Genomic DNA, 20654 nt, shown 5'->3' on the forward strand with positions numbered 1-20654 from the left:
GATTGTCCTTAATTAATCTTAGCACACTTTATATGCAAAATCTGAAGGGCAAGGTCAAGAGGGAAATAATTCCAGACAAAACCAGTTTTTATGAGGGAAAGGCTAACAGGGAAAGTTCCGAAACATTCAGAACTGTAGCAGGAGTGTTGTGATGTAACAGTATGACATAGGACAAAAAAATGAAACAAATCAAGTTTTATTACCGTTAAAGGGGAAGAGACACATTTTGCTCTTTTTAAAAAGGGGACAAAGTGCTATTTCTTGTCAGAGTTTGGTAAAAAAAAATGTTCTGTGAAATAATAAAGCCACTGAAGTAAAAACGACCGTAAGAGATCAGACCAGCGACACCACTAGTCTGGTGGGGACAACTCAGACCTCGAGAATCAACAGGGAGGTGCTTTCAAAATGTCTAGGCCACCTCATTAATACACCCCTTCAAACTACAAGGAAGCAGAACATTAGGGTCCATCCAACCCTCAAGCCTGGGGAGCCCCAAAAATCAACGCTCAGTCCTCTAGTTTACTCTCTAAACACCTCAACACTACGCCTTATCTTTGGCTTCCACGGTTAGTTTCCCCATCAATTTGATAGATAGATAGATAGATAGATAGATAGATAGATAGATAGATAGATAGATAGATAGATAGATAGATAGATAGATAGATAGATAGATAGATAGATAGATATGAAAGGCACTATATAATAGATAGACATGAAAGGCACTATATAATAGATAGATAGATGTGAAAGGCACTATATAACAGATAGATAGATAGATAGATAGATAGATAGATAGATAGATAGATAGATAGATAGATAGATATGAAAGGCACTATATAATAGATAGACATGAGAGGCACTATATAATAGATAGATGTGAAAGGCACTATATAACAGATAGATAGATAGATAGATAGATAGATAGATAGATAGATAGATAGATAGATAGATAGATAGATATGAAAGGCACTATATAATAGATAGACATGAAAGGCACTATATAATAGATAGATGTGAAAGGCACTATATAACAGATAGATAGATAGATAGATAGATAGATAGATAGATAGATAGATAGATAGATAGATAGATAGATATGAAAGGCACTATATGATAGATAGATAGATAGATAGATAGATAGATAGATAGATAGATAGATATGAAAGGCACTATATGATAGATAGATAGATAGATAGATAGATAGATAGATAGATAGATAGATAGATAGATAGATAGATATGAAAGGCACTACATAATAGATATGAAAGGCACTACATAATAGATATGAAAGGCACTATATAATAGATAGATAGATGTGAAAGGCACTATATAACAGATAGATAGATAGATAGATAGATAGATAGATAGATAGATAGATAGATAGATAGATAGATAGATAGATATGAAAGGCACTACATAATAGATATGAAAGGCACTATATAATAGATAGATAGATGTGAAAGGCACTATATAACAGATAGATAGATAGATAGATAGATAGATAGATAGATAGATAGATAGATAGATAGATAGATAGATATGAAAGGCACTATATGATAGATAGATAGATAGATAGATAGATAGATAGATAGATAGATAGATAGATAGATAGATAGATAGATATGAAAGGCACTATATAATAGATAGATAGATGTGAAAGGCACTATATAACAGATAGATAGATAGATAGATAGATAGATAGATAGATAGATAGATAGATAGATAGATAGATAGATATGAAAGGCACTATATAATAGATAGATAGATAGATAGATAGATAGATAGATAGATAGATAGATAGATAGATAGATAGATAGATAGATATGAAAGGCACTACATAATAGATATGAAAGGCACTATATAATAGATAGATGTGAAAGGCACTATATAATAGATAGATAGATAGATAGATAGATAGATAGATAGATAGATAGATAGATAGATAGATAGATAGATAGATAGATAGATAGATAGATAGATAGAACACACACAATGACTACAAAGCAAAATAATTATAAAGGATGAAAAGTTATAACTTGCCGGTCAAAGTCAATTTTTTATATAACAAATGTTACACTGCAGAATGTGATAAAGTGCAAGATTTCCAGACCAAAACTTCATTAAAAACACAAATCAAATGAAGGTGTGAATAATAAATTTCAAATGGTGTGAGGAAGTGAATTAGCTGGAAATTAAAAGACTTACCTGGCAACTCCTTCCAGTAGATCCTTTCTTCAGACAAAACCAAAAAGAAGAAAACACACATCATTAGTTTTGAATTCAAACTAATTGTGTCCAGTTTGTAAAAAAGCATAAAACAGAGTTTTTTTGAGAATCTTTACAAGTTAGAATATTTTGAGAAAATGTGACAGATAATTAAACAAGAAAACATGTTTTTTTTCCCCTCTGAAGAGAAAACCTGCACATAATTAATGGATTAAACACAAGGTGGCGCTAAAACATAACTGATGTGAGTCTTTCCAAATACAGTGCCTATAAAAATGTTAATGCTAATTTATCATCGGTAAAACCATTTGCACATAATATACAAGATGAAAAAAATGAAGTCTGACATTGAAAAATCTTCTGTTCCTTGCCAGCTCTGATTCTGACTGGTATTATGTTAACAAATTTAGCTCTGATTAATTATAAGAAAATTTAAATAGATATTTTACATCAAGTTACATTGGTTTATTTCATTAATTGGAGTGAAGTACTTTCTCCTTGTTCAAAAGTAAAAAAAAAATGATTTATATCAGTAGCCTCTTTGGATTGTTGGTATTGGATGGAACAGCCAAATGCACTCTTTGACAATTTGGTCCATTTAGATCAAACATCGTTTCCCAAGGCTGCTATTCATGTGACGGAGATTCCAATTCCTCAAGTAGATTTATCTCCACATGAACACAGAGTTAAAGTATAGTTGCCTTTGCTTCTGTAAAGACGTTTTGACTGTTCCTTCTCATGCACTTCCAACAGAGCCTGGTACATTATGTTAAGTATTACATATATGAAGTGAAAATGCTTGGTCTGAATACACAATGGCAGGTCTGAAGATCGAGAGTCCACCTCATGAGAAGGATTTAGGAATCATAGTGGACTTGTCAATATCAACTGTTAGACAGTGTTCACAAACCATTAAGAAGGCTCAGCGAATGTCAGGTTATATAGCGCCTTGATGTGTGGAGTACAAGTCACAGAAGGTTCTGGTCAAGCTTTATAACACACTGGTGAGGCCTCATCTGGAGTCCTGTGTGCAGTTTTGGTCTCCAGGCTACGAAAAGGACATAGCAGCACTCAAGAAAGTCTTGAGAAGAACAACTAGGCCGATTCCAGGGCTACAGGGGATGAACTATAAGGAAAGATTAAAAGAGCTGAGCCGTTACAGTTTAAGAAAAAGAAGATTAACAGGAGAGATGACTGAAGTGTTTAAAATGATGAAGGGAATTAGTCCAGGGAATTGAGACTGACGTTAAAATGAGTTCATCAAGAACATGCGGACACAGTTCAAAAACTTGTGAAGGGTAAATTTCGCAGAGACATTAGGAAGTTTTTCTTTACTCAGAGAATCAAACACACTTGGAATAAGAGACCAAGTAGTGTGGTAGACAGTAAGACTTTAGGGACTTTCAAAACTCCACTTGACGTTGTTTTGGAAGAATTAAGTGGATAGGACTGGTGAGGTTTGTTGGGCTGAATGGCCTGTTCGCGTCTTTGACTGTTCTAATGTAATTGGCAAACCTTGTGATGTACAACTGGCTTTCTCAAACTGGGATGTCACCCTTATCTTAAATCCTTCAATTCTTTAGGACCTTCTTTTTCTAACCCTAATCCTTACCTTAACCACATTTTTTACGACTGTCTTCTCCATTCCCATCTAGTATTTATCTTGATTTTCAGAAAGCATTTGATAAGGTGCCACATGAGAGTTTGGGCATCAAACTAAAAGTGGAAGTTCAGGGTGATGTTTGTAGGTGGGTGCAGAATGGGCTCAGACACAGGAAGCAGAGGGTGTTGGTGTGAGGAACTTCATCAGAACTGGCTGACATTAAGAATGGTGTCCAGTAGGGGTCAGTGCTGTGACCACTACTATTTTTAATATACTGTATATGAATGATTTGGATAGGAATAGAAATAACAAGCTGGTTAAGTTTGCAGATGATACCAAGCAAGGTGCATTAGTAGATAATCGAGAATCCATTGAATCATCACAGATGACTTGGACAGCATACAGGCTTGGACAGATTTGTGGATGATGAAATTTAATGTCAATAAATGTAACATATTACATGTATGAAGTAAAAATGTGAGGTTGAGGGGGTTGAAAACTGAAAATAAGCCTTATGAGAAGGATTTAGGAGTCGCAGTGGAGTATTAACTTCCAGACAGTCTTCAGAAGCCTTTAAGAAGGCAAACAGAATGTCAGGTTATATAGCGCCTTGATGATGAAACTTGGATTTATGAGTTTGACTCTGAAACCATGGAACAGTCCAGTCAGTTGAAGACATCAACATCTCCAAAACTGATCAAAGAATGTCAGGTGAAATTGAACATCAGGACAGTGACAATCACTTTTTTGACATTGACGGACTCGTTTATGATGGGTTTGGTCCCAGCCGACTGTTTATCAGCAACATTACATCGAAGAGCTGAGGTGTCTACGAGAAAACTTCAGGGTGAAAACGTCCAAAGAAGTCACCCACCTAAAACTGCACTCTACACCTTGACAACACACCTGCTGCAGAAAGTACGCGGTCAGTCAGAGATTTTGACCAAAAGTGATGTAGTCGTTGTTTTCCACCCCTCGTATTCACCAGACTTCTGATTTCATGATTTGCTATCATGGAAGAAATCCAGGAAAAAAAAAATGGAGGTGGGTACTAGAGATGGCAACAAAAGAGGAGTACTGGTGATGTTATTAGGCATTTGAGGAGCTCTGAGACATCTCAAAAGGAGAGGGTTTTGAAGGTGACTAACGGATATTGCTGTGATCTTTATAATAAGGGAATTTTTGGGTCCCCCACGTCCTTTGTAGAGCAGCACAGACCACAAAAATTCATATTTGATAATTACAGGTAGATCATTTTAGGTTTCCTTTATTATTAACAGATTGATAAAGCAGCAAAGTACACAGAGAGGGACAAAATAAAATAATGACTCCGTACATTTTTAAAAACACACAAGTAAGTCACAGGCGGCATCAGTTTGGTGACGTGAGGAATTAAATGGGGGGGGGGGGACAGACAAATATGCCCAACACAAAGGATTACTAACATGTTTGCCTTCTTCTGTTACCTTTCAATTTTTGGATCCACATTCAAAATTTGCTTCCGTGATTCTATTGAAACTGAATTCTTAGCAGCGGCATAAAGAGACCATGCAGACAAGATACACATAAAAAAAAATACATATAAAAAATGGAAAATAATGAGATAAAGAAATAAAACCAAAACAGAATTGTATCCTAAATAATTCAGCATTGACAAAGACTTTACCTGAAACATGGCAGGGATATGACGGTTTCATAAAATCTCCAGGTGGCAATGAGGTCATCTCGGGTGGGGTTGGTGGCATAATATCTCCAGGCTGACTGCAAATATTAATTAAGAAAATGAGGTGTAAGCTTGAAAAGCAAATCGTAATTTTACAGACTAGTAAGTGAATCAGGACCACCAACTATCCATAGCATTAGATAGATAGATAGATAGATAGATAGATACTTTATTACGTACAGTGCATCGGGAAAGTATTCACAGCACATCACTTTTTCCACATTTTGTTATGTTACAGCCTTATTCCAAAGTGGATAAAATTCATTTTTTTCCTCAGAATTCTACACACAACATCCCATAATGACAACGTGAAAAAAGTTTACTTGAGGTTTTTGCAAATTTATTAAAAATAAAAAAACTGAGAAATCACATGTACATAAGTATTCACAGCCTTTGCTCAATACTTTGTCGATGCACCTTTGGCAGCAATTCCAGCCTCAAGTCTTTTTGAATATGATGCCACAAGCTTGGCACACCTATCCTTGGCCAGTTTCGCCCATTCCTCTTTGCAGCACCTCTCAAGCTCCTTCTCAGACTCTCATCATTAACAAGACGCGTCTCTCGCCTCCTGTCCAATTTTATGTTTTTTATGCTTTTGGTCTTTGAAGGTGGCTCTCTCAGAGTGCCTCTTACATCTTTACTAACGTGTTTTCACTGCCGCTCCCTCTCTCGAGCGTGTTCCCTTAAATCCCGCTTCTCAGACTCTCATCGTTACTGAGATGCCTTTCTCCGATTTTATTATTTTTATGCTTTTGGTCTTTTAAGGTGACTCTCTCAGTGTGCCTCTTACATCTTTATTATCTCATGCTCTTTCTCTCTCATACGTCTTTACTCTGTTAGCATGCCTCTACTAACACCTCTACACCAACACTCCATTTCTCAAGTGCCTTCCCGTGAAGCCCACTTCTCAGACTCTGTCACTATTTTCAAGATGCCTTTCTCCCTGCCTGTCCAGTTTTACACTTCCTGTCTTTGAAGGCGACTCTCTCAACGTGAGCCTTTACTCCTCCTTTTGTGGCTCACACTTCCTCTTTTGTCATGCCACCAATGACAAACTGACCAATCACATCAAAGCCAATCTGACCAATCAGATTACTCCGAGGAACTAGACACACTTTCAGTGTGAGCAATGTGTTTGCTCAGGCATTGTACATCTTTTGAACTCAGGTTGCTTCTCCAGGAGATCAGAGTGCCTATCTATCTATCTATCTATCTATCTATCTATCTATCTATCTATCTATCTATCTATCTATCTATCTATCTATCTATCTATCTATCTATCTATCTATCTATCTATCTATCTATCTATCATATAGTGCCTGTCCTATCTATCTATCTATCTATCTATCTATCTATCTATCTATCTATCTATCTATCTATCTATCTATCTATCTATCTATCTATCTATCATATAGTGCCTTTCACATCTATCTATCTATCTATCTATCTATCTATCTATCTATCTATCTATCTATCTATCTATCTATCTATCTATCTATCTATCTATCTATCAATCATATAGTGCCTTTCACATCTATCTATCTATCTATCTATCATATAGTGCCTTTCCTATCTATCTATCTATCTATCTATCTATCTATCTATCTATCTATCTATCTATCTATCTATCTATCTATCTATCTATCTATCTATCTATCTATCTATCATATAGTGCCTTTCCTATCTATCTATCTATCTATCTATCTATCTATCTATCTATCTATCTATCTATCTATCTATCTATCTATCTATCTTATAGTGCCTGTCCTATCTATCTATCTATCTATCTATCTATCTATCTATCTATCTATCTATCTATCTATCTATCTATCTATCTATATATCTATCTATCTTTATCTATCTATCTATCTTTCTATCTATCTATCTATCTATCTATCTATCTATCTATCTATCTATCTATCTATCTATCTATCTATCTATCTATCTATCTATCATATAGTGCCTTTCACATCTATCTATCTATCTATCTATCTATCTATCTATCTATCTATCTATCTATCTATCTATCTATCTATCTATCTATCTATCATATAGTGCCTTTCATATCTATCTTTCTATCTATCTATCTATCTATCTATCTATCTATCTATCTATCTATCTATCTATCTATCTATCTATCTATCTATCTATCTATCTTATTTAGTGGTTTTTCTATCTGTATGTCTAAGGATGAAGGTATACATTTTCAAACCTGTATTAATCCAGCAGCAGGGTGTCTCCGTTTCTCAAAGTGTTTTTGCCGATGTTGTTCCTGAACTTTCAAAGCCAAACCAGAACCTAAAATTCCCTAGAAGAGACAATACAGATTAATGTTAATGTATATTGTTTATAAACCAGTTATTTTTACAATCCTAGGGCCACAATCAATACAGAAGTCATTTTTCTGCTGTATTTTCCTAGGCTGGATAGTTTATTGCCAGTGACCTATAAATGTATTAAACAGGTTCATGGCTGAGTTGTTTCTTATTTTTCCTTATTGGATAAAAAAAAAATACAAAATGCTTCCCAATGCACTAGTAAAATAAAATGTGACATGCTTATTGGTGGGGGGGGGTGGCACGGTGGCGCAGTGGGTAGCGCTGCTGCCTCGCAGTTAAGGGACCCGGGTTCACTTCCCGGGTCCTCCCTGCGTGGAGTTTGCATGTTCTCCCCGTGTCTGCGTGGGTTTCCTCCAGGCTCTCCGGTTTCCTCCCACAGTCCAAAGACATGCAGGTTAGGTGGATTGGCGATTCTAAATTGTCCCTAGTGTGTGCTTGGTGTGTGGGTGTGTTTGTGTGTGTCTCGCGGTGGGTTGGCACCCTGCCCGGGATTGGTTCCTGCCTTGTGCCCTGTGTTGGCTGGGATTGGCTCCAGCAGACCCCCGTGACCCTGTGTTCGGATTCAGTGGGTTGGAAAATGAATGGATGGATGGATGCTTATTGGGAAACTGTCCAAAGTAAGATGGAAAAAATAAACGCTTTGTCTATTTATAATAAAGTTGAAGACCAGGAGATTAAACATTATTAAGGGATATGCCTTAAATATGTCTTGACTACAGCACTGGACTGTAAATCACAGGGTTGCTGGTTTTCTTCCTGATTCTGCCTCATTCTTTCACCGTGAACACGTCACATAATGGACAATAAAAATGTATCTGTAAACAGGTATATTTTCACCTTGAATAAAGGTGTCTATATATATATATCTATCCATCCATTCATTTTCCAACCCGCTGAATCCGAACACAGGGTCACGGGGGTCTGCCGGAGCCAGTCTCAGCCAACACAGGGCTCAAGGCAGGAACCAATCCTGGGCAGGGTGCCAGTATATATCTATTATAAAAAAAAATTTTGGAAAGCTTGGAAGGAGACGAGATTTTCTCAGAGACACTTTAACGTCCCTCGAGACAAGGCAGTGAGACAAAAGGAAAGCTGCTGTACAGACTTTTAAATGATTGAAGCAACGTGAGTGGCAAAGACGCAAAGTGGCGTGCCCTGTCGGGGTTTAAGGGGTTGGGCGAGCGAAGCGAGTATATACAGTATATATATTTTGGAGATTTGGACCCAGACACAGACAAGCAGGCCCAAATTTTCAAAACTTGACTTTATGTTCTGTGAATTTCCCCTTGGGATTAATAAAGTATCTATCTATCTATCTATCTATCTATCTATCTATCTATCTATCTATCTATCTATCTATCTATCTATCTATCTATCTATCTATCTATCATATAGTGCCTTTCATATCTATCTATCTATCTATCTATCTATCTATCTATCTATCTATCTATCTATCTATCTATCTATCTATCTATCTATCTATCTATCTATCTATCATATAATGCCTTTCATATATCTATCTATCTATCTATCTATCTATCTATCTATCTATCTATCTATCTATCTATCTATCTATCTATCTATCTATCATATAGTGCCTTTCATATCTATCTATCTATCTATCTATCTATCTATCTATCTATCTATCTATCTATCTATCTATCTATCTATCTATCTATCTATCTATCTATCTATCTATCTATCTATCTATCTATCATATAGTGCCTTTCATATCTATCTATCTATCTATCTATCTATCTATCTATCTATCTATCTATCTATCTATCTATCTATCTATCTATCTATCTATCTATCTATCTATCTATCTATCTATCTATCTATCTATTTTGGAAATATGAAGTGAGTAGGACTGGCGAGCTGGTGAATGGCTTTTTCTCGTCCAGATTGTTCTAATGTCCTAAGAATTTTTTTCTTGTATGTTGCATTTTTTTTTCCCAGCAGGAAAACATTTCCAGGAGGCCATCCTAACTCTTCTTGACCTCTCAGGATTAATGAAGTGCCTGGCTGCATCATCAGGGAGGGGCTTTCGGTCACCAGGCTCGTTGGTGATTGGCTATCTGGTGGCTGGTGAAGTTCCAAACTTTCCCTTTTAGCTTTCTTTCTATTTTCTGTCTGGCTGTGCACTGCTGCCCTTTGGTGATTAGTCCTGCAGGCTCCATTTTAGTTGCTTTCTGCCCTCCCCACAGGGTCATCTTAACACCATCATAGCCCCCTAAATACCCCCCCCCCCGGGGAAATTAGTGCACTGGGGCATCTGTTTTGACAGCAAAACCAAAACATACATAGGCATCAAACACATTGAGTACCCCTATGCTCCTGGGGGCCCCTAGTCAGTGCCCATTGTGCCCATACGTGAAGACAGCCCTGCAGAGCATTTTGAAAAACAAATATTTAGATTTATAAAACAAAAATGATATTACATAATGGTAATATGATGATAAGCTATGATATTATAACAACAGACTGATACAACAGAGAAAGCTGTATCTCTTTCACTCTCACAATTTTCATTATTTTCTGCCATGCATTATAAGGGCCTAACACCAAAACTGCAGTTTATAGTGCCAGAAGCAATGCACGAAAACACTTCACATGATTTTTCACAATCTTCTGATCAGTCGCCATGCATCTCTTTAGAGACTAAAGTCAGCCAGGACTGCTGAAGTGCTTACGTGCAGGATACCCAGAGTCTGAGGTACTACATTAACAATGACAGATTTATTCAGTCTTTTTGTTAATAAAACACCTTTCCTTTAAATGCTCATCATTTAGGGTTGGGGTAACACATGAGTAGCCCCTACAGTTCACAGGTTTTATTAACAAAACCAAAATACACAACCCAGGAGAACAACTAAGTAATAAAGAGTGAAAAATAAACCAACACTTAAACCCTCAGGGTCTATCTAAACAGTAATAAGCCCTGTTCACTTTTTCACCTGTTCTCCCTGTTCTCCTCCCTCCCTCTGGTTAGCAGAACCCTTGTCACCAACTGCCTCCCAACTCTGCTTCAGGTGATTGATGATCTAGATGACTCTAACGCTGACCCAACTCTACACTCTCTGGTCTGAAGCATCTAAGGCCCTTTAATATTGTGCCCCGAACATGAGCACTTCTGGGGTCCTAACTACCATCGGTCTTCAGTGTTGCATGGGTAAAACTCCCCCTAGTGGCACCAGGAGTCCCTGCAAGTTACCCGTACTGCAGAGGTGTACTAGAGAAGCCCATATTAGTTGTCTATGTTAGTTGTGGTAATTATACTTCAAAGACACATGATATTCTATATGGTGTTCCACAAGGCTCTATCCTGGGTTCGCTGCTCTTTTCGATCTCCATGCTTCCGTTAGGTCAGATTATCTCGGGGCATAACGTGAGCTACCACAGCTATGCTGACGACACAAAACTGTATGTATTAATAGCACCTGACGACCCTGACTCTCTTGATTCACTGACCCTCAATGTCTTACTTGTGTTTCTGGATGGATGAGTAGTCATTTTCTCTAATTAAATAAGGAGAAAACAGAAATTTCAGTGATTGGCAATAATGGATATAATGAGGTTATTAGAAATAAACTTCATGCATTAGGATTAAAAGTCAAGATGGAGGTAAAGAATTTAGGGCTAACTATTAACTCTGACCTGAATTTTAAATCACATATTAATCAGATTCCCATAGCAAACGTTAGACCTCTTATAAAATTACAAGATGCTGAGAAATTAGTTGACGCTTTTGTTTTCAGTCAGCTAGATTACTTTAACTCACTCCTCTCAGGACCACCCAAAAAAGACATCAATCGATTGCAACGAGTGCAGAATGCAGCTGCTAGAATCTTAACTAGAAAAAGAAAACCTGAGCACATCACACCAGTCTTAGCGTCACTACACTGGTTACCTGTGTCATTTAGAATTGACTTTAAAATACTGCTTATGGTCTACAAAGCCTTCAATAATCTGCTCCATTTCATATTTCGGAATGCCTGTCACCTTGACACTCCAAATCGTAACCTTAGATCTTCAAATGAGTGTCTCTTTAGAATTCCAAGAGCTAAACCTTAAAAGAAGTGGTGAGGCGGCCTTCTGCTGTTATGCAACTAAAATTTGGAATAGCTTGCCAAGAGGAATTCGCCAGACTAATACAGTGGAGCACTTTAAAACACTGCTGAGATCACATTACTTTAACATGGCTTTTTCATAACTTCATTTTAGTTTAATCCTGATGCTCTGTATATTCAATTAATTATCATTACTATTCATGGTGGCTCCAAAATCCGTACTAACCCCTACTTTCTCTTCTGTTCTTTTTCCGGTTTTCTGTGGTGGCGACGTGCGCCACCACCACCTGATCAAAGCACCGTGATGTCCCTACATCGATGGATTAAAGGCCAGAAGTCCACATGACCGTCATCATCAAGTTCTTCCATGAGAACCCTAAATATCATGAGGACTGATTGAGGTCATTGATGTTAGGTAGAATGCCTAGAGGGGGCTGGGTGGTCTCGGACCCCCTGCAGATTTTATTTTTTTTCTCCAGTCGTCTGAAGTTTATTTTTTTTTGTTTTTTCTGTCCTCCCTGGCTATCGGACCTTACTTTTATTCTATGTTAATTAGTGCTCCCTAATTTTAATTCTTATTTATTTTGTCTTTTTTCTCTTTCTTCATCATGTAAAGCACTTTGAGCTACATTATTTGTATGAAAATGTGCTATAGAAATAAATGTTGTTCTTGTCTTCCCCAGTACCCTTGTGAGACTCCAACACATTGACCCCCATAGCAGCTTGGGGAACCTCATACCTGCCACAATAGGTATAGCATTCTGAATGGCCTCCAACTGGGAGGGCAGCACCACACGGTGGTCAGTAGAGCCACTGCTACCTGGATTAAATTTTATAACCCACTAGCCATGTGCGGCCAACTATGTTGTGCGTGTTAAAGTTGTCTGTGAAGGGCTCCCTGTTTAAACGCGGCTGCCAGTCGTGAACTGGGCCCTTCGTCACACAGCATTATGATTTTATATAAGGGAAACAAAATTACAAAACAAAACCCTTGGACATTGATTCGATAGGAACGGCCTACTCGGAATCACTGTCCGAATAGTAATTATGTGGTGGTGGAGGAGCATTTCTGCTGCTCTCCGTTCACAGTCCATCTCGTTTTCACGACGCTGTCGTTTCCTCTCACGATCTCTTCTCAACCTTTCTCCAATCTCGCAGGTTGCTTTGTGGCAATCCAAAGAGTAAGGCAATATACACGGAGCAATGGTTATAAAAGGGGGACACATAGGTATCCAGGCTCTTTAAAGCACAAATAGGGATCACTTCACTGACATGTGAGCAAGCCACGGTACAACTGTGAGACGCGCAGCACTCGCCGGCTACAACGTAACAATAATAATTTCCGGAACGTGCTGTTTTGTTGTCATTCATTTTAGCCACTGTCTTTCTTTCATTCATATGTTACGTAGGCACGTACCTTTTATCTTCGGCAATCTCATTCTCTAACCAGGCCTCAGGAGCTAACCAGCGTAACACTGTCCACCACCCCTTTCGTTATTCCGGCACATTGTTGACATCCATGAGTAACAACAACGTACTAAACTGGAAGGTGGTCTACGCATGCGTGGAATTCGCGGACAAACAAAGATCAAGATCCAAATGAAGATTATATATAAAGATTAGTTAATTTAAAGCACAACAATTTGTTTAGTTTGAATGTCTGTGTTTTGAGGTGTGACTGGAGTACTACAGTCTTCAGTAGTATAAGCCTGGAGGAGATTCTTAATGCAATGCCTATGTTTTAGCTGTCTCTCTACTGCCATCTAGTGCTTCTTCTTCTAATTCATTCACGGACAAACAAAGATCAAGATCCAAATGAAGATTATATATAGAGATAAAGGAGGCAAACATTTACAATTTCACTTCAAATTACTGAAAAGAGACAATTATGTGAAGGTTCTAAAGTTGAATCTCTCATTGATTTTGAACATTTAAAAGGTTTGGCGGCCCAAGGCCAAAAGTGTGACCTCCTACGGGAGGTAATTAAAATTTTTATTTGCCAGCAGTGATGAAGCTTTTTTGGCAGCAGGTAAATAATAATAATAATAAAAAAAACTATAATGAGATTTGTAATATTTGAAATCTAAACAACATGCCTTTCTTTGCCTTCAAGGAATGTTAAGGAAAAATAAACAAATTGACTAATAACTGAATACAGCGCTGACATTAAATGAAAAAAAAAAAAAAACTTAGCTGGCATTTAAAGGTTTCTAAGGATTTTATATGGCAATGCTTTTGTAAAGATAACAACAGAAATAACAAATTGGCTGGATAAGGGTTTCTGGTTGGCCAGGGGGTGCCAAGGGCTGAGGTGGTGCCAGGATGACACAGGCAGGTGTAGGTGACCTCGAGGTTAACAGAAAAAAAAAATTGAACCTTCAACAACAAAAGTAGAGAACTTGAGTTGGTGGAACACAATCACCAGGGAGTAGTGAGCCCCGCAGCTACAGAATAGCACTCTAGAAACAATTTTTGTAATGGCAAGTGTGGAGAATTAATTGGAGATGAGTAATGCTTCAGTGGACCAATAGTCCTTCAACATCTGCAATAAGATGCTGCAGATGTTCTACCAGACGGTTGTGGCGAGCGCCCTCTTCTACGCGGTGGTGTGCTGGGGAAGCAGCATAAAGAAGAGGGACGCCTGACGCCTGGACAAACTGGTGAGGAAGGCAGGCTCTATTGTAGGCCTGGGACTGGACAGTTTGACATCTGTGGCAGAGCGACGGGCGCTGAGCAGACTCCTGTCAATCATGGAGAATCCACTGCATCTACTGAACAGGATCATCTCCAGACAGAGGAGCAGCTTCAGCGAACGACACTCTAGGTACCACTCTATCTATCTATCTATCTATCTATCTATCTATCTATCTATCTATCTATCTATCTATCTATCTATCTATCTATCTATCTATCTATCTATCTATCTATCTATCTAATTAAATGCTCTCTTTATCAAACACAAATGGTACTTGGCTGCCCTCTAGTGGTTACTTCTGCAAAGCTCTCATAAAAATCTTCTGCTCTCATCACCAAACTTCTGGAAAAACGTTGAACACGGGGTTGTTGAACTGTGGGGTAGTTAAACTGTGTGCATTTACATAATGTTATATAATACGAGGGGCGTTCAGATATAAACAGGAATTTATGAGCTACGCTTTATGAATTGAATACAATGAAACGTCTTACACACTGTTTTTCTATGTAGTCTCCTGCCACTGCAGTACACTTGTTCCAGGACTCAGGAAGCTACCTAATTCCAGAAGAGTAGAAGTCTTTTGACTTCATGATGACCCATTCTTGCACAGCAACCATAACCTCCTCATTTCTTCCCTTCTAAAAATTCCTTAAATGGGCCAAAGAGAATCTACTGCATCCACTGAACAGGATCATCTCCAGACAGAGGAGCAGCTTCAGCAAACGAATTACGGTCGTGACCAGAGGTACCACTCTATCTATCTATCTATCTATCTATCTATCTATCTATCTATCTATCTATCTATCTATCTATCTATCTATCTATCTATCTATCTATCTATCTATCTATCTATCTATCTATCTATCTATATACTTGCTTTGTGCTTTAACTCTTTTAAGGGAGGATGTCAGCTTTTGTAGACACAATGGGTTGAGAGTGGATGCTGACTAAAGTTGACATTCAGGGGCAGTGGGTGAAAAAAAGCACCGTTACGTTATAGGCAGACCCTCTGTGCTAGGTGGACTGTTAGACTTGATGACCTGACGTCGAATCCCTGAGGGTGCATGAACAGAACAGAGTAAACAACATCTAGAATGGCATCAACATCGGGCAAGACAGCGAATCGAATGTGCAAAGCAAAATAACGTATACATTCGCATATAAGTCGGGTCTTGAAACCCTAAAAATTGATCATAAAAGCAGACCCCGATTTATACACCCGTTCAAAAATGCGACACTTAATTTTTTTTTTTACATCATCTTGCCTCCTCCAATCCTACACCAGTTTCTCAGACACATCGAATTTTGTTGCAGCAGCGCAGTCACCAATTTCTTTCGTCACTTCAACGACTTTTAATTTAAAACCAGCTTCATATTTTCTTGTGATCGAACGATCCATCACAGATAAGGGATGCTCTTACGATAAAGGTGTATGAGGGTGTGAGATACCAAAAAACATAAATCAGTGCAAATGTCGCTTCGGAATAGTTTGGGTAGGCCATGTGCTCCGTGGTTACTCTCTCAGGTGGCTGTTAGCATATCATAATCTCTTGGACCAATAGCATGAGTTTTCTGCATTCAACTTACAGTATATGACCGACATTATAAAATACTCAAAATTATACGGTAAAATCAAGCCCCGACTTAACTGCGGGAGAACTTAAACGCGATGATATACGGTACTCTGTGCGTATTATTTATTTTTTTGAGTATTATTGCTGAATCGGATTCCGACTTTTCAAACTCTAATTTTGATGCAAATAATCTGGAAATGAAAAACAAATGACAGGTACCTGCATCAGCTGGTTGGTTCACAGCTGATCGTAGTGCCGAACGCACTCATGTAGCTGGCACGCCTTTGGCAACGTCCACCCAGCGAGGACTACAGAGACAAAGATCTGTGGGAGGCAAGCTGGCAACTGGACTTCACCAAATGACACGTCGTGCTAGTGGACAATATGGATTACCAGCCACTCGAATACTTTAAGCTGTTTTTTCCAGAAAGTGCCTTTCAGTTTATGAGTGATGAGACTAAAAGGTATGTAATATGTATGTAAATTTACACACTGTAGGGCTCATGGAACATAAAACAGAGTGACATTTGTCATTAATAAGTATTTTATGTTGATTTATGTGTGAGATCATTGCTTTGTGCACTTTTCAGAAAACTGATTTTTTTGGAAAAATATTCAGCCCTGGGAGAAAGAAGGAAAAAAAATGAGCCCTAAAAGAGTTACGGTCGTTGACGTTAGAACATTTGAACAATCTAGACGAGAACAGGCCATTCAGCCCAACATAGCTCGCCAGTCCTGTCCACTTATTTCTTCCAAAAAAAACATCAAGTCAAGTTTTGAAAGTCCCTAAAGTCCTACTGTCCACCATACTACTTGGTCTCTTATTCCAAGTGTCTATTGGAGTCCTACTGTCCACCATACTACTTGGTCTCTTATTCCAAGTGTCTATCATTCCTTGTGTAAAGAAAAACTTCCTACTGTTTGTGTGAAATTTCCCCTTCACAAGTTTCCAACTGTGTCACACGTGTTCTTGATGAACTCATTTTAAAGTCAATCTCAATCCACTGGGTTAATTCCCTTCATAATTTTAAACACTTCAATCATGTCACCTCTTAATCTTCTTTTGCTTGACCTGTTGGAAAGTGGACCTCCATCCCAGTCTGAGGTCCAGAGCGCTCTGGAGGAAGTTTTCATTAAAGATATCTCTATACTTTGTTCTGTTGAGCTTTCCCTTGACCCTACTAGTCTACCAGTTCCTGATGCTAACGTCAACATGGATCACCACTGAATGGTATTCAGTAGAGGGTGACTAGTGCTGCCAGGTTTCTATCGGACATGATGCTAATCCTGGTGTCAACAGATCTGAGAATTTTGTTTTTCACAGTCTAAGAGACCATCAGGTGTCTTTTTTCATACCCTAAGCGGGCTTCCATGTAACATTTGCTGAGGAAAGGCTCCTGTCTGGCCACTCCACCATGAAGATCAGTAGAGTATTGAGTGGTTATTGTCCCTCCCTTCTCCACACAGGTTCTCTGGAGTTCTGACATGACATGGAGAACTTAGGCCAAACAGTTCAATCTTGGTTTCATCAGACCAGAGAATGTTGTATCTCACAGTGGGAGAGTCCTTCTAGATGCCTTGTTGCAGACTCCAAGTGAGCTCTCATGTGTCATCAACCCACTCTGCCATAAAGCACAGGTTAGAATGTTGCAGTTGTAGCTCTCCTTCTGTAACTTTCTTCTGTGTTTACACAGGTTCTCTGGAGATCACACAGAGTGACCGTTGGAGTTTTGTCATCTTTCTTACCATTGCCCTTCTTCCACGATTGCCGAATTTGGCCAGGTGGCCTTGTTTCCTCCAGACATTTGGCTAATCCTGGTTTCATCAGGCCTGAGAAGTTTGCTTCTCACATTCTTAGAGACCTTCAGGTGTCATTTTTTCAAACTCTAAGCGGGTTTTCATGTACCTTTTGCTGAGGAGAGGCTCCTGTCTGGCCACTCTGCCATAAAGATCAGTGGAGTGTGGAGTGGTTGTTGTCCTTGTAGAAGTTTCTCATTTCTCCACACAGGTTCTCTGGAGTTCAGGCATGACATGTAGAATTGATGCCTAATGGTTCAATCTTGGTTTTATCCAACCAGAGAATCTTGCATCTCACAGTCTGAGAGCCCTTCTGGATGCCTTGTTGCAGACCCCAAGTGGACTCTTATGTGTCATCGCCCCATTCTGCCATAAAGCCCAGGTTAGAACGTTGTAGTGGATGTTGTCCTTCTGGAAGTTTCTCCTATCACCACACAGGTGGTTGTTTGGACTTCAAATATGACACGTAGAACTGAGACCAAACAGTTCAATCTTGGCTTCATCAGGCCAGAGAATTTCATGTCTCACAGAGTGAGAGTCCCTTTAGATGCCTTGTTGCAGACTCCAAGTGGGTTGTTATGTCGTCTGGTCTCTCTGCCATAAGGTCCAGTTTAGAAAGTTGCAGTGGTGGTTGTCCTTCTGGAAGTTTCTCCCATCTCCACACTGCTTCTCTGGAGTTCTGACATGACACACAGAACTGAGGTCTAACAGTTCGATCTTGGTTTCATCAGACCAGAGAATCTCATGTCTCACAGTCTGAGAGTCCTTTTAGGTGCTTGTTTTGCAAACTCCCAAGTGGGTTGTTATGTGTCATCTGGTCGCTCTGCCATAAAGATCAGTTTAGAATGCTGCAGTTGTGGTTGTCCTTCTAGAAGGTTCTCCTATCACCACACAGGCTGTTTGAGCTTCAAACGTGATACTTAGAACTGAGGCCAAACAGTTCAATCTTGGCTTCATCACACTAGATAATATTGTGTCTCACAGTCTGAGAGTCCTTCTAGGTGTCTTATTGCAGACTCCCAGTGGGCTCTCATGTGTCATTGGTCCACTCTGCTATCAAACCCAGATTAGAATGTTGCAGTGGTAGCCGATCTTCTGGAAGTTCCTCCCATCTCCACACAAGTTCTCTGGAGTTCTGACATAACACATAGTACAGAGGCCTAACAGTTCATTCTTGGTTTCATCAGACCAGAGAATGTTGTGTCTCACAGTCTAAGTGTCCCCCTAGGTGTCTTAATGCAGACTCCAAGTGGGCTCTCATATGTCTTTGGTCCATTCTGCTATAAAGTCCAGGTTAGAATGTTGCAGTGGTAGCTGTTCTGGAAGTTTCTCCCATCTCTGCACAAGTTCTCTGGAGATCAGACTGAGTGACCGGACACTGAGTTGTGGCACTAGTCAATAAGCACCCCATAAAAGTGAAGAATCATCTGAGAATTTCTACAAGTGACATATAATGCCACGCATGATCTCGCACTCAGGTACTCTTGAATGGAGGTGGAGGGGTCTTGATGTGTCAGGAGGGAGATGCTGCTCTACCAGCCGAAGAAGCTCTGCAGCAAGGTGAATGCATATGTACGAGGTTGATTAGCATGCTCCAAATGTGGATGTTTCAGGGCGGCATTCGACGCGCGTTCCCATACACATATTTACAAGATGATTGTGCTTTATAACGGGTTACGTTGCCACAGAAATGTGCATATGGCATGTTTCATGAATCTAATTTTATTTTATTTTTTTGCCGTACACATTTTCCTGTCTTATTGGCATGCGCATATTTTCACACTTGAATAGATATTCAAATGAGGCCCTAGACCGGAATTGGAGACAGCGGCTTTATGATATGGAGGTCATCAAAGGACCCAGAAACAAAAGCAGGGTGGCTCAGGGCAAACGTACAAAAACAGCACAGACGCCGTACACCATACTGAGGCTGAACCCCAGACCCCTGCAGCAGCAGCGCCATCCCTCTGTTGAAAACCACACGGCTGAAATCATCCTAATCGTATGATTATTTTTTTTTCCCTCATGGCCAAATCAAATTTATAATAAAGACTGAAAATGAAACTATGCTCCTGTCTATTTTTTTTATTAGTGTCTAAAGTAATGCTCCTAATGGCGCCGGGGTACATCATAATTTATTATCACCGTAATACAGATAAATGAGATGTGCATTCTCTGTCATTTGGAGAGTTTAACTCATTTATGCGATATCAGATTCAATTTCTTCCATCTGCTCTTGTGTTCGGCTCTCACGGGAGCGTAATGTTATTTAGCTCAGTTATTCCATTGCTGACACATCTTTAATTGAGAACGGTACGCCTCGTAATTTAGTACGGGGTTATTTTTTTTTTTATTATTTCTCTGTTTTGCACTCTGCTGTTCAGCCTTTAAGCCTGTCCTTGATTGGAAGGAAAATCAGAAATGACTTCAACATCATACTTACAGCTGGAAGGGCAAAGAATGAGACGCCAATGAGGACAAAAGTGCCAGCTAGAAGACGACCAGCCCATGTTTTTGGGGTCTTGTCACCATAGCCGATGGTGGTTAAGGTTATCTGCAAGGAAAAACAAAAAAAAACAAGACAACATGGAGCTGATTTTATCTCTTTAGTCAGCCTTATTATGGAT

General features: G+C 39.0%; 1 protein-coding gene across 1 annotated transcript in view; it reads right to left on the reverse strand.

Moving 5' to 3' along the window:
• Positions 1–20654, reverse strand: part of kcnq3 (potassium voltage-gated channel, KQT-like subfamily, member 3) — a 279579-nt gene that overhangs the window by 62138 nt on the left and 196787 nt on the right. Inside the window, exons 6-9 of the mRNA XM_051929023.1 lie at positions 20471–20581; positions 7765–7860; positions 5496–5590; positions 2206–2232 (exon numbers count right to left, since the gene is read on the reverse strand). Coding sequence (XP_051784983.1) covers positions 2206–2232; positions 5496–5590; positions 7765–7860; positions 20471–20581 — 329 coding nt within the window. The remainder of the gene's footprint in view (positions 1–2205; positions 2233–5495; positions 5591–7764; positions 7861–20470; positions 20582–20654) is intronic.

Source organism: Erpetoichthys calabaricus, chromosome 6 (assembly GCF_900747795.2).
Source record: "Erpetoichthys calabaricus chromosome 6, fErpCal1.3, whole genome shotgun sequence".
NCBI lineage: Eukaryota > Metazoa > Chordata > Cladistia > Polypteriformes > Polypteridae > Erpetoichthys > Erpetoichthys calabaricus.